This window comes from Eimeria maxima, genomic scaffold (assembly GCF_000499605.1).
Source record: "Eimeria maxima Weybridge genomic scaffold, Emw_scaff231, whole genome shotgun sequence".
NCBI classification, from domain to species: Eukaryota; Apicomplexa; class Conoidasida; order Eucoccidiorida; family Eimeriidae; genus Eimeria; species Eimeria maxima.
In genome coordinates, this window is record NW_013563702.1 from 27322 (window position 1) to 39734 (window position 12413).

General features: G+C 47.6%; 3 protein-coding genes across 3 annotated transcripts in view; 1 reads left to right on the forward strand and 2 right to left on the reverse strand.

Moving 5' to 3' along the window:
* Positions 1-5388, reverse strand: part of EMWEY_00023200 (hypothetical protein, conserved) — a gene marked incomplete at both ends in the record, with an annotated part of 7810 nt that extends 2422 nt beyond the window's left edge. Inside the window, 9 exons of the mRNA XM_013477949.1 lie at positions 344-1804; positions 2057-2250; positions 2446-2548; positions 3151-3195; positions 3310-3663; positions 4255-4290; positions 4487-4587; positions 4882-4900; positions 5355-5388. Coding sequence (XP_013333403.1) covers positions 344-1804; positions 2057-2250; positions 2446-2548; positions 3151-3195; positions 3310-3663; positions 4255-4290; positions 4487-4587; positions 4882-4900; positions 5355-5388 — 2347 coding nt within the window. The remainder of the gene's footprint in view (positions 1-343; positions 1805-2056; positions 2251-2445; positions 2549-3150; positions 3196-3309; positions 3664-4254; positions 4291-4486; positions 4588-4881; positions 4901-5354) is intronic.
* A 1267-nt stretch (positions 5389-6655) lies between these two features.
* EMWEY_00023210 (hypothetical protein) lies at positions 6656-7843 on the reverse strand (the record flags this gene model as incomplete). Its single annotated transcript, XM_013477950.1, has 2 exons — positions 6656-6723; positions 7333-7843. 2 exons carry the CDS (start codon positions 7841-7843, stop codon positions 6656-6658), a joined length of 579 nt encoding a protein of 192 aa, XP_013333404.1.
* Positions 7844-8711: 868 nt separating this feature from the next.
* EMWEY_00023220 (hypothetical protein, conserved) lies at positions 8712-11141 on the forward strand (the record flags this gene model as incomplete). The annotated part of the gene is made up of 1 exon (XM_013477951.1): positions 8712-11141. The coding sequence occupies one exon, from the start codon at positions 8712-8714 to the stop codon at positions 11139-11141; it is 2430 nt and encodes an 809-aa protein (XP_013333405.1).
* Between the last annotated feature and the right edge of the window lie 1272 nt (positions 11142-12413).

A 12413-nucleotide genomic window follows, 5' to 3' on the forward strand; every position in this document is an offset into this window, starting at 1 on the left:
AAAAAAAAAAAAAAAAAAAAAAAAAAAAAAAAAAAAAAAAAAAAAAAAAAAAAAAAAAAAGCAAACCTTCCTGTAAGCCATTGGGGGCCCCCCTAAGGGGCCCCTGTAAGGGGAACCCTAAGGGGCCCCTGTGTATTTAGGGTATTAATAGGAGGGAGGGAGAGGGCACAGTATATTATTACCTGTTGTCTTTGTAAGTAAGCGCAGCCAAGGGCAATTCCTCTGCCTAATTTGAGGGCACTAAGGAAATGGGGTTGTAGGGGGCCCCCCGATAAAAGGGTACTGCAGGAGGTACGGGGGGCCCCCCTGCTGCTGCCTAGGCATTGTACTACACGAGGGACACCACAGAGTCTTGCAAGGGACTCTAAAGAAAAGTGTATTGAAGGGGAGACCTCAGGTCTCTGCTGCTGCTGCTGCTGCTGCTGCTGCTGCTGCTGCTGTTGTTGTTGTTGTTGTTGCTGCTGCTGTTGCTGCTGTTGCTGCTGTTGTTGCTGTTGTTGCTGTTGCTGCTGCTGGAAGCCTGCTGCTGGAGGGAGGGGGCCCCCTGACGGTGCGTTCTCATCAAGAGGGGGCCCCTGAGAAGTAGAATTGTTCAGGGGAGAAGCGGGCCCCCAACTCCCTGAAAGGGGGGCCCCTCCATCTTCTTCGGATTTCTTAATACTTGATGCCCTTGATGAGGGGGCCCCCCTTCTGTTCCTGTGGGCCCCCCCTGCTCTCCGGGGGCCCCCAAGGAAGGAAGGGAGACTTCTTCCTCTTGCATGCAGTCTTTCTATTGCCTCTGCTAAGGCAATAGGGACTAAACAAGAGGGAGGGGGGACAGAGGGGGCCCCCCTATTGTCCTCTATGTGGAGGGCCCCCCATAGAGGCTTAATAGGAGGGGGGGCCCCCCAAGGAGAAGAAGACCATAAACCTCCTTCTTGGCTTTCTTTATCTACAGATAAAGAAGGACAGTTAGGCGGGCCCATCAATAAATTATCTTCTTGGGGCCCCCCCGTTGCTGTACCCCCAGGTCTTAGGGAATTGTTGGGGGAGGGGGGCCCTCCAGAAGAGGGCCCCACAGAAGGGGCGCCCCTTGAAGAGGGGGCTCCCGTAGAGGGGCCCCCAGGTACTGGGAGGCCCTCGGAGGCCCCCATGAGGGGCCTAAAAGGGCTGGACCCACCCCTTGAGCTGCTGCTGCTGCTGCTACTTCTGCTGCTGCTGTGTGTATGGGAGATACTAGGAGAGATGGAGCTGTCTCCTGTGTCTCCGTCATGGCGTAGGGAGTGTTGCAGTGGTGTCCCCAGGTGCTGCAGCTGCTGCTGTTGTTGTTGTTGCTGCTGCTGCCTCTGCAGGGGCCCCCCCCCTGGGTGTCTCCTTGGTGGTGGTACCCAAGAAGGAGGAGAAGGAGACAGATGCATACCTAGGGGCCCCTTAGGCATATACTCCATGACTAAGCATACATGAAAGGAATGAGATAAGGAGACACCTAGCAGCATAACTAGATGGGGGTGCCGCAGCTGCTGCAGCTGCAGCAGCTGCAGCAGCAGCAGATCTGTATTGTTGCACAATACATCCAACAGTTTATCTTCTATCTCCTTAAGGGGCCCTCCTCCCATGGGGGCCCCACCACCTCCTGAATTGGTATTTTGTGCCCCCCCTGTAAGAGACGCGAATGTGAGGGGCCCCTCATTCCAAGGTGGTCCTGCAGCAGCTGCTGCGGATGCTGCTGCTGCAGCAGAAGCAGCAGCAGCAGGTGCAGCAGCACTAGTAGGCATATGATAAAAAAAATGCTGCTTCTTAAATACCTTTATTGCTACCTCCTTACCTAACCAGAAACCATAGAAGACGGTCGTCCTCCTCCCCCCTAGCCAGCAAACAAAATGTAGTTGCTCAAAGGGTATTAAGGACCCTAAATTAGGGGGGCCCCCTTTGCTGCTGCAGCAGCAACCGGGGACCCCAGTAGCTGAACCCTCTGGAGGTGTTGGAGGGAAAGAAAATCCACGGGGACCCCCTGTAGGGGGAACACCACCGGGGCCCCCTAGGGGCCCCTCAGATTCAGAGTACCCGCATGACCCACCACCAACTCGACCGCCGCTGCTGAAGGGGGCCCCTTGCTGCCCTCCTGCACCCTCTAAAGTACCAGAGGAAGAATATCTCTCCTGGGGGCCCCCATGGGGGCCCCCAGGAGAGGTACTCGTTTCAGGCAGCACAGATGCACCAGAAGAACTCAAAAATAAGCGATGTATACGACGACGACGGGAGGCCTGTAATCTGCATGCAAAACCCTAAACCCTAAACCCTAAACCCTAAAACACTAAACCCTAAAAGGAGGAAAAAAAAAGACAATCCCGCCCGGATTTATCATTTACATAAATACAAAGAGAAACACAAATAGGTAGGAATATATAGTTTTGTGGTTCCCATCTAGGGTTTAGGGTTTAGGGTTTAGGGTTTAGGGTTTAGTACCTAAGAAGTTTGACAAACATCAAGACGCGATTTCTTCCCCCAAAAGTTATCAAACCAAAATCCCGTTTTAGTTGAGCAGCAGTTAGGCAAAGAAATTCCTCTCCTGCAGCAGCAGCAGCAGCAGCAGCAGCAGCGGCAGCGCGCAGCGGCACAGCGCGCAGCGGCAGCAGCATGAGTAGGAGCAGCAGCAGCATAAGTAACAGTAGCAGGAAATGCAGCAGCAAAAGTAGTTAGTTGCAAAAGCAGCAGCAGCAGCAGCAGCAGCAGCCGTAGAACGAGACGCAGATACAGTGCCATCCCCCTTCTAGGAAAATTAGGGTTTAGGGTTTAGGGTTTACCTCCTACACGCCTAGCTAGTAATTTCTCAATAAACCCTTGAGGCAGTTTCTGCGTCCTTAGCTCTGCTGACGCTAATCGTAGCCAACACGCCAACTCGCTAGGACTCCATCGTACCGCTGCAGCAGCAGCAGCAGCAACGACAGCAGCAGCAGCAGCAGCAGCGAAGTATTAGTGGCAGTACTAGCAGTAGTAGCAAAACAATACAAACGGCATAGTCTAGCGATGCATTGCTCGCCTAAACCCTAAACCCTAAACCCTAGGTTCTAAACCTCTACGTGAGGAACTAGTGATTAGGCAGCAGGCACAGCTGCTGCAGCAGCAGAAGCAGCAACAGCAACAGCAGCAGCAACAGCAGGGAAAGCCCACCTTCTGCCTCTTCTGGCCAGCTATGCTCAGCGTTTTCTGAATCGGCTGATCACAGCATAAACCACCCACACCAGCCGCCAAACCCTAAACCCTAAACCCTAAACCCTAGAAAGAGACGCCGTACTAAATCAACTTCAACTCCCCCAAACGCCTTCTTACCTTCAACAGACACCGGAGACGCAGCAGCAGCAGCAGCAGAAGCAGCAGAAACAGAAGCAGCGGAATGGCCATAGCCTGAACCGCCGTTCACCTCCTGTACGCTACGGGGGGGGCCCCCTTGCTGCCCGTATGGAGAGGGGCCCCCTTGAGGGCCCCGGCCTTGAGGCCCTCCCCCATAGAGTGGGCCCCCTGTCCAGGGGGCCCCTGGGAAAGGTGGGGGGGGCCCCTCATATAAAGGGGCGGGGCCCCTCAACTGTACCCTTTTTCCGCCATAGAATTCTGAATAAATTAAAAGTCTTTCGGGGAGAAGCAAAGAACGACAAGGGCCGTGAAGAAAACATCCAACCCATTCGCCTGATCACAAACCCTAAACCCTAAACCCTAAACCCTAAACACTAAAAATGTGAACCCGAAAATGTAAACCCTAAAACGTAAACCCTTAACCCTAAACACTGAACCGTACATCATAGTGTAAGACTAAAAGTGTAAAACCCTAAACACTAAAACTAAACCCTAAACACTCAACTCTAAACCCTAAACACTCAACTCCAAACCCTAAACCTTAAACCCTAAACACTCAACTCTAAACCCTAAACCCTAAACCCTAAACAGTCAAGCTACAGGGAGAAATAGAGCAAGGGTTGTGACATCTTTACGCATCATAACCCTTTAGGGTTTACTTCCGACTTGTCTTTTAGGGTTTAGGGTTTAGGGTTTTCAATATAGAGCAACACTCTCAGGAATGGGCACCTCGCGCGTGCACGCGCAAAACCCTTGAGAGTCATAAACCCTAAACCCTAAACCCTCCAATCGAAGATATCACCCTGGGATATTGCGACGCGCCAGCCCTAAGTAGTGCTAAACCCTAAACAACAGTGAACCCTAAACCCTAGAACCTACACTAAACCCTAAACCCTAAGCTCACCTTACAAACCTTAATCTCACCTATGTTGTATCCGCGAGACGAAACCCTAGACAGCGCTACACCCTAAACCCTAAACCCTAATTCCTAAACCCTAAACCCTAGAACTCACCGTGATATACTGCAAGACGCAAATCCTAGATATTGCCCTAAACCCTAAACCCTAGATCTCCCCTTAGTGTTATCTCCACACAAACTCAAACCCTGCACAGTGCTAAACCCTAAACCCTAAACCCTAAACCCTAGTTCTCTCACCCTGATGTATCGCAATGCCTCCTCCTGTGCGCAGTTCAATAAAAACCCCCGGGCCCTCCCTTAGCCCTTTTTTAAATGTGCCAGAGAAGCAATGGCCATCCCTAAAACGCAAACCCTAAACCCTAAACCCGAAACCCTAAACACTAAACCCTAAACACTAATTTCTTATCGTTGCGTCCCGAGAGGTTTTCGCAATGCCAAGCATTAAGACCGTTAGCGGGGATGTAGTTTTGATGCATGAAGGGTTTAGGGTTTACGCTAAACCCTAAACCCTAAATGTGGTAGGGTTTAGTGTTATAAGATTATCTTCTAAACAGGACAAAACGGTGGGCTTAGCGATTAGGGTTTAGGGTTTAGCAGCACTTGAGTAGCAGGATGCCTCGCCCAGATGGTACGCCAGTTCCGTCGACAGGCCTGCGGAGAATACCTAAACCCTAAATCCTAAACCCTAAACCCTAATCTCTAAACCCTAGGTGTGCAGTCTACAATAAACCCTCAACAAGATGAATAAACCCTCGCTAGACGCTCTGGGGTTTGGCGGTTGACGACGAGCCCAGTTCAGTAGCAGGATAGGGTTTAGGGTTTAGCGTTAGGGGTTTAGGGTTTAGAGATTCTCACCCTCTGTACCGATCGCCAGTGTTTAGTAGTAGGGTCTCCCTAAGGGAGGCGGCTGCAGCACACCGAATGGAGAGCGTTTAGGGTTTAGGGTTTAGCTGCTGCTGCTACTCGTTGCCCTACAGTCGTACCAAGGTGTGTGTTTGCTTGATCTATTGAAATATAAGAGTCTAGGGTTTATGGTTTACGGTTTAGTGGGTCTAGGGTTTGGGGTGTAGGGTTTAGGGTTTAGGGTTTGGTAGCATCGGCATACCTTCAACCTCTGCCCGCACATTTGAGGAATCCATAGTTAGGGTTTTCTCCTTTAGTAGAGTTCCCTCATGGCTTGCAAAAGCAGCCGTGAGGGTTTCGTACCACAAGGAATTAGGGTTTAGGGTTTAGGGTTTAGGGTTCTACCCTGCGGCTGTTTGAGCGCTTCTGCCAATTGTTCTATTGGTAATGCGCTGTTGTTGAGGGAAAATCGATGGAAGGAGTCTCCAAATGTCAAATCTAGGGTTTAGGGTTTAGGTTTTAGGGTTTATCTTCTAGGGTTTAGGGTTTTGAAGCCACAGTGTGTGCAGGTTGCGAGAGCGCTGGATTGGCTGCATGCAGCAGCAGACAGCCGTCGTCATTTCTTCTTATTTATAATTATATAGTAATTATAATTAATTTAAAAGGGTTTAGTCTTTTTGATATAATTGAGATCTAATTATAAACCCTAATTTAGGGTTTAGGGTTTAGAGGACCGCCTTCCTACCTATGCCCTGCTCGGAGCTCCGTGTCACACAGCAAACCGGAAGATTCCTTCGAGGGTTTAGGGTTTAAGGTTTAGGGTTTTAAAGATTAGTGTTATTAAAAGTATAAATCATTCAGTTTGCAGCAGTTAGTAGTGTATGTGTCTGTGCTCCCAAACCCTAAACCCTAAACCCTAAACCGTAATTATGACATGGGTTTCTACTAACCTAAAAATCCCAAACCCTAAGGAAGATATGCTTGTACCATAAACCCTAAACCCTAAACCCTAGATCCTAAAGTCTAAGAGTTGTGTCTACTGCAGACACGCATTGTTCCCCCCATCCCTAGACCCTACTAATCCCTAAACCCTAAACCCTAAACCCTAGACAAGTCAGTGTAAGAGGATGCCTATAAATAAATTAGGCTATATGAATGTTATTGCATGAACCCTTGTTCCCTTAAACCCTATTCGCGTAGGAATTAGGGTTTAGGGTTTAGGGTTTAGGGTTTGCTGGTGTATAAAAAGAAAAGATCGCTCTGCAATTGCAGAGCTACCAGCTACCCAGCAGCAGCAGACACCAGTCTGGTGTGCTGCTGCTGCTGCAGCAGGAGCAGCACCAGCAACTACTGTATAGTTGCTGCTGCTGCTGCTGCTGTTGCATCTGCTACAATAACAGCAACCGCCATAGCAGATGCTGCTGCTGTCGCTGTTGCAACATTGTTGCTGCTGCTGCTGCTACTGCATTTGCTGCTCCTGCAGCAATTGCTGCTGCTGCTGCAGTACACAATTGTTGCTGCAGCAGTGCAACTGCTGCAATAATATAATAACTACTAACCCCGTCATATCTGGTGCTGCTGGTGCTGCTGCTGCTGCTGCTGTTCTCTGGTAAAGAAAACAATAGAATAAGCTGCAGCAGGACCATGACGAGCAAGAGGAGTACAAACAAGCATATCTGCTGCTTCTGCTGCTGCTGCTGCAGTTGCTGCTGCTTATCCTTGCTTACCTCGTGAATAGATAGCACTAGGCTGCAGCATAAGTCTTTGTAGTATATTATTATTAGGGAGAGGAGCAGGAGAGGATTTAATAATAGTAGGTGGTTGCTGCACGTAGCTGCTGCTGACAGCAGCAGCAGCAGCAGGATACTTAGATGGTGCAGATACAACATAAGGTACTGCTGGTGCTGCTTTCTTAACAGGAGGAGGAGCAGCAGCACGTACATAAGCAATAGGAGGAGTATACTTAGTAGGAGGAGGAGGAGGAGGAGGAGCAGCAACAGCAACAGCAGCAAACTTTGTTGGTGGTGCAGCAGCAACAGGTGCAGCAACAGCATACTTTGATGGTATTGGAGCAGCATACTTAGTAGGTACAGGGGGAGGTATCTTAGTAGGTACAGGTACAACAACAACAGGGAGAGGAGGAGCAACAAAAGAAGCATATTTATTCTTTTTATATCCTTTATTATGTTTATAATATTTATTCTTTTTTCCTTTTCCTTTCTTGCATTTATATCCATGACATAATTCTCTTTTTTCTGCTCCTTCTTCTTCTTCTTCGTCTTCCTCTTCTTCTCCTTCTTCTCCTTCCTCTAATTGTTTATTATTATCATCGTTCTCTTCCTCATCATCATCTTCTTCTGCTGCTGCTGCTGCAGTTGAATAGGATAGGTCTTGCTCTTGGTCTTGTTGCTCCTGCTGCAGCTGCTGTTGTGGTACTGTTGCTGCTTCATTTGCTACTGGGGATGCTGCTGCTGCTTCTTGCTGCTGCTGCTGCTGCTCTTCTTCCTCATTATTATTATTATTATTATCCTCTTGTGCTTGGAAACCCTCAATGACGTACATACCCCTACGGAGATTGTTGCTGCTGTTGTCCTCCATTGTTACTGCAGCAAGATATTCCTGTGGTATTTCCTCCATTGCTGCTGCTGTTGCTGCGGCAGGAGCAGCAGGTGCAGCAGCAGCTCCGGTGGTGGTATACACACATGCTGCTGCTGCTGCTACTACTAGACTAGATATAACGGTAGATTTCATTGTATATATTAAATATTTATTATATTATATATAAATAAAACAACTAAATAAATAAATATATAAAGAATTGTATTTATGTTCTTCTTTATTCGCAACAATATACAACAATTATACAAACAATTATATGCAAAACAAGCGATGGCTGAAGGGATTTTAGCAAGCCGTGCTAGCCAGGCCTGAGGTCACCTGTAAGCAAATAACTAGCTAAATGCCCTCACTCAGGAGGAAAATGACGGTAAAAACCAATAAAAAACCCTTTTTTGTATTTTATTTGCTTTATTTCAATTTATTTTAATTTAAATTTAAACTTTTATTGGAAAAAATTAACACTTTTTACCCCTCCTACACCCTTGGTGACCATCGCCACCAACCAGCGAATCACCGCAATGATGCAGGTAATCCACGCCTTTTTTAATTAAATTAACTATATAAATTAATTCCTTATTATTTATTTTATTATAGTATTATATATTAACAAAAGTAACTTAAAAGGAGGAAGAATTCATTGAATTTTATACCTTTTCTTGCGCCATCAACAAGCATCGATGCAGCTGGACCACCGCCAGTTGTCGCCACAGCAGCAGCAGCACCAGCAGCACAACCAGCAGCACAACCAGCAGCAGCAGCAGCAACAACAACAACAACAACAGCTGTTTGTTCTTGTTTGTTCTCTTGCGTATACGATTGTTTTCTTCTTTGTATTTGTATAAAGACGCTCTTCCTCTCGAGCGCTTTTTACATCAACACCAAAGAACTAAACCCTCGAAACCCTAAACCCTAAACCCTCGAAACCCTTGAAACCCTAAACCCTCGAAACCCTTGAGACCCTAAACCCTAAACCCTAGAAAAACTCAACGGACACCACAAGATGGAGATACAAATCTTAACAATTCAGATTCCTCAATCGCAGATAACGGAGGAGTTTCATGCTGCCTTTGCTGCTCCTAATCAGCAGCAGCAGCAGCAGCTGCAGCAGCAACAGGACAATAGTCAGCAGCCCAGCAACAGCAGCAGCACTAATGGAGCAGTGGCGAACGGTGTAGCTGGGGAAGGAGAAGGAAACAATTCTACCGAGGAGCAGCAACAGCAGCAACAGCAGCAGCAACAGCAGCAGCAACAAGACAGTCAATATCCTCAAGAAACGCCAACTGTCGGCATATCTAACCCCAGCACTCCTCGCAGCAGCAGGAGCGACAGCAGCAGCAGCAGCAACATTAGCAGCAGCAGCAACATAAGCATAAACAGCAACAGTAGCATAGACAGCAACATAAGCATAGACAGCAACATAAGCATAGACAGCCACATAAGCATAAACAGCAACATAAGCGACAACAGCAACATAAGCAGCAACAGCAGCAACAGCAGCAACAGCAGCAGCAGCAGCAGCATAACAGATGACGGACTAGACAGTAGATGCTATGAAGAATTTATATACGAAGGGATAAATCATAGAATTGAATTCTGCAGCTCTTTTCTTGGTGAATCCCCCCACGGTAATTGTTGGCAATGGTTCGGGATCGTATCCAAGAGACCTGCAGACGATCCCAATATTGATAGAGACGATCCCAGGAGAAACGATCCCAGAAGAGACGATCCCAGGAGAGACGATCCCAATAGAAATAGAGACGATCCCAATAGAGAAAGAGACGATCCCAATAGAGAGAGAGGCGATCCTAATAGAAGAATGGACGATCCCAATAGAAGAAGAGACGATCCCAACATAGAGAGAGACGATCCCAACAGAGAGAGAGACGATCCCAATAGGGAGCAAGACGATCCCAATAGGGAGAGAGACGATCCCAACTTCACAGAAGGCGATCCCAACTTCACAGAAGGCGATCCCAACTTCACAGAAGGCGATCCCAACCATATAGGAGACGATCCCAACAACACAGAGGACGATCCCAACCGTACAGAAGACTACAGCGATTCAAGAGACGACGATCCCAGCACAGAGAGAGACGATCCCAACAGAGGAAGAGACGATCCCAACAGAGGAAGAGACGATCCCAACAGAGGAAGAGACGATCCCCACAGAAGAAGGGCCGATCTACACAGAGATTGGTACGATCCCAGCGGTACAGGAGACGATCCCAGGACAATAGGAGACTATCCGAGTACAGTAGGAGATGATCCCTACCTAACAGGGAGACACGATCCCAACGTGATGGGAGACGATCCCAGCACATCTGGACACGATCCCGTTCCCACAGAAGGCGATCCCGACACCTGGGAGTTCCTTATCTCTATGCTTATTCCTCCTCCTCCTCCCCCTGGCTTCCCCCTAAGGGAGGAGGAGACACATATGCCTGCGGTGGCTGTACACCTGAAGGTGCCACACGATGCAGCAGCAGCAGCAGCAGCAACAAACAGCATAAGAGAAGCACGAGCACATCTAAGTATGCAGAGACGTCTTGTTATGCAGCAGCAAAGACAGTGGCAGCAGCAGCGGCAGCTGCAACGAGAGCTGCTGCAGCAGCAGCAGCAGGAAGACGAGCTGCTGCTGCAACACCAAGAACAGCAGCAGCTGCTAAGGAATCAGGAACAGCAGCTGCTGCTGCAACGCCAGGAGCAGCAGCTGCTGTTGCAGCAGCAGGGACACCAACACAGGCTGCGGCAGCAGGAACACCAACTGCTGCTGCAACACCAGCAGCAGCAGCAAGGAGGGCATCAAGTGCTGCAACAGCAGGAAGAGCAGCAACTGCTGCTGCAGCAGGAACAGCAACATCTGCAGCAGCAGCGGGAACAGCAACAGCTACAGCAGCAGCGGGAACAGCAACGGCTGCTGCAACAGCAGCAGCAGCAGGAACAGCAACACATGCTGCAACAACAGGAACAGCAACATTTTCTGCAACAGCAGCAGCAGAATGGGCAGCAGCTGCTGCAACAGCAGCAGCAAGAAGACCAACAGCTGCTGCGAGATCAGGAAGAGCAACATCTGCAGCAGCAGCAGCAGGAAGAGCAGCAGCTGCTGCAACAGCAGCAGCAACAGCACCGGGTGCTCCAACGGCAGGAACAGCAGTTGCTGCTGATGCTGCGGCAGCAGCAACTGCAGCACCAGCAGCAAGCGCAGCGGCGGCAGCAAGCGCAGCAGCAGCGACAATTGCGGCGGCAGCAGAGATTGCAGCAGCAGCAGCAACAATTAGGAGGAGAGCAACAGCAACAGCAGCAGCAGCGGGAGCAGGAACTGCAGCAGCAACTCCAAATACTGGCAGCAGCAGCAGCAGAAGCAGAAGAAGCAGCAGAGGCAGCAGAAGCAGCAGAAGCAGCAGCAAAAGCGTTCTATAGGCGTCGTTGATTGTTTTCTCTTTGCTGCTGCTGCTCTACTGCAGCAGCAAGACTTTTATTATCTGCAGCAGCAGCAGCAGCAGCAGCAACAGCAGCAGCAGCAAAATTTAATTTATATTAAACCTCTGCAACAGCAAACAATCAAGGGCGGATGCTGCTGCAGCTGCTGCAGTTGCTGCTGTTGCTGCAGCAGCACCACTCGTTGCTGTTGCTGCTGCAGATACTCTTGCTGCTGCTGCTGTTGCTGCTGCAAGTACTGCTGCAGTGGCTCCTGCTGCTGCTGCTGCTGCATTGTTTTTCTTGTTAGCGTTATCAATTATTTTTTAATTTAAATAAATAATTTATAAATAAATAAATAAATTAAATAAATAAATAAATAAATAAATAAATAAGTTAATTAATTAATAATAGATAATAAATAATAAATATACATAATATATCTACTGTATATTATCTATTATTTATTATTTATTTTTTATTTATTTTATTTATTTATTTTATTTATTTTATTTATTTATTTTATTTATTTATTTTGTTTATTTATTTTATTTATTTATTTATTTAATTAATAAAAGGACATATCCTACAAATTGAATGTCACTGTACGCATGCGTCTCCCGCTTGCTGCTCTTGCTGCTCCTGCTGCAGCAGCAGCAGCAGCAGCTGCTGCTGCTGCTGCTGCAGCTGCTGCAGAGGCAGCAGGGATATAATGCAGCAAGGCATAAGAAAAGTTCGCAGTTTATAAACTGGGCGTCTTTGCCCCCGCTGCTGCAGCAGTTGCTGCTGCAGCAGCAGCAAGCTGCTGCTGCTACATATATGCTGCAGCAGCAGCAACTGCTGCAGTAGGAACATTTGCTGCTGCAGCTACAACTCCTGCTGCTACTGTTCCCTCTCCTGCTGCTGCTGTTGCTGCTGCTGTTGCTGCTACAAGACGTAGCACCAGCAGCATAACCAATCTCCCTCCGCAGCAAGAAGAAAGGAATAAATAAATAAATAAATAAATAAATATAATTAACTAATTAATTATATTTATTTATTTATTTATTTATATTTATACAACATGTACCTTAAGAATAAATCTCTTATAATTAGTTGTTGGTTGCCAAGGACGAACAATAAAAAAAGAAAAGATATATTTTCCTTGTTTTTCTCCTTTTATTGTACTAATAAAAGGAACAGGAGCACCAACTAACCCTAAACCCTCTGATGCATTTACTCCTATAAATAAATAAAAAAAAAAAAAAAAAAAAATTCGAAAACCCTAAACCCTAAACCCAAAACC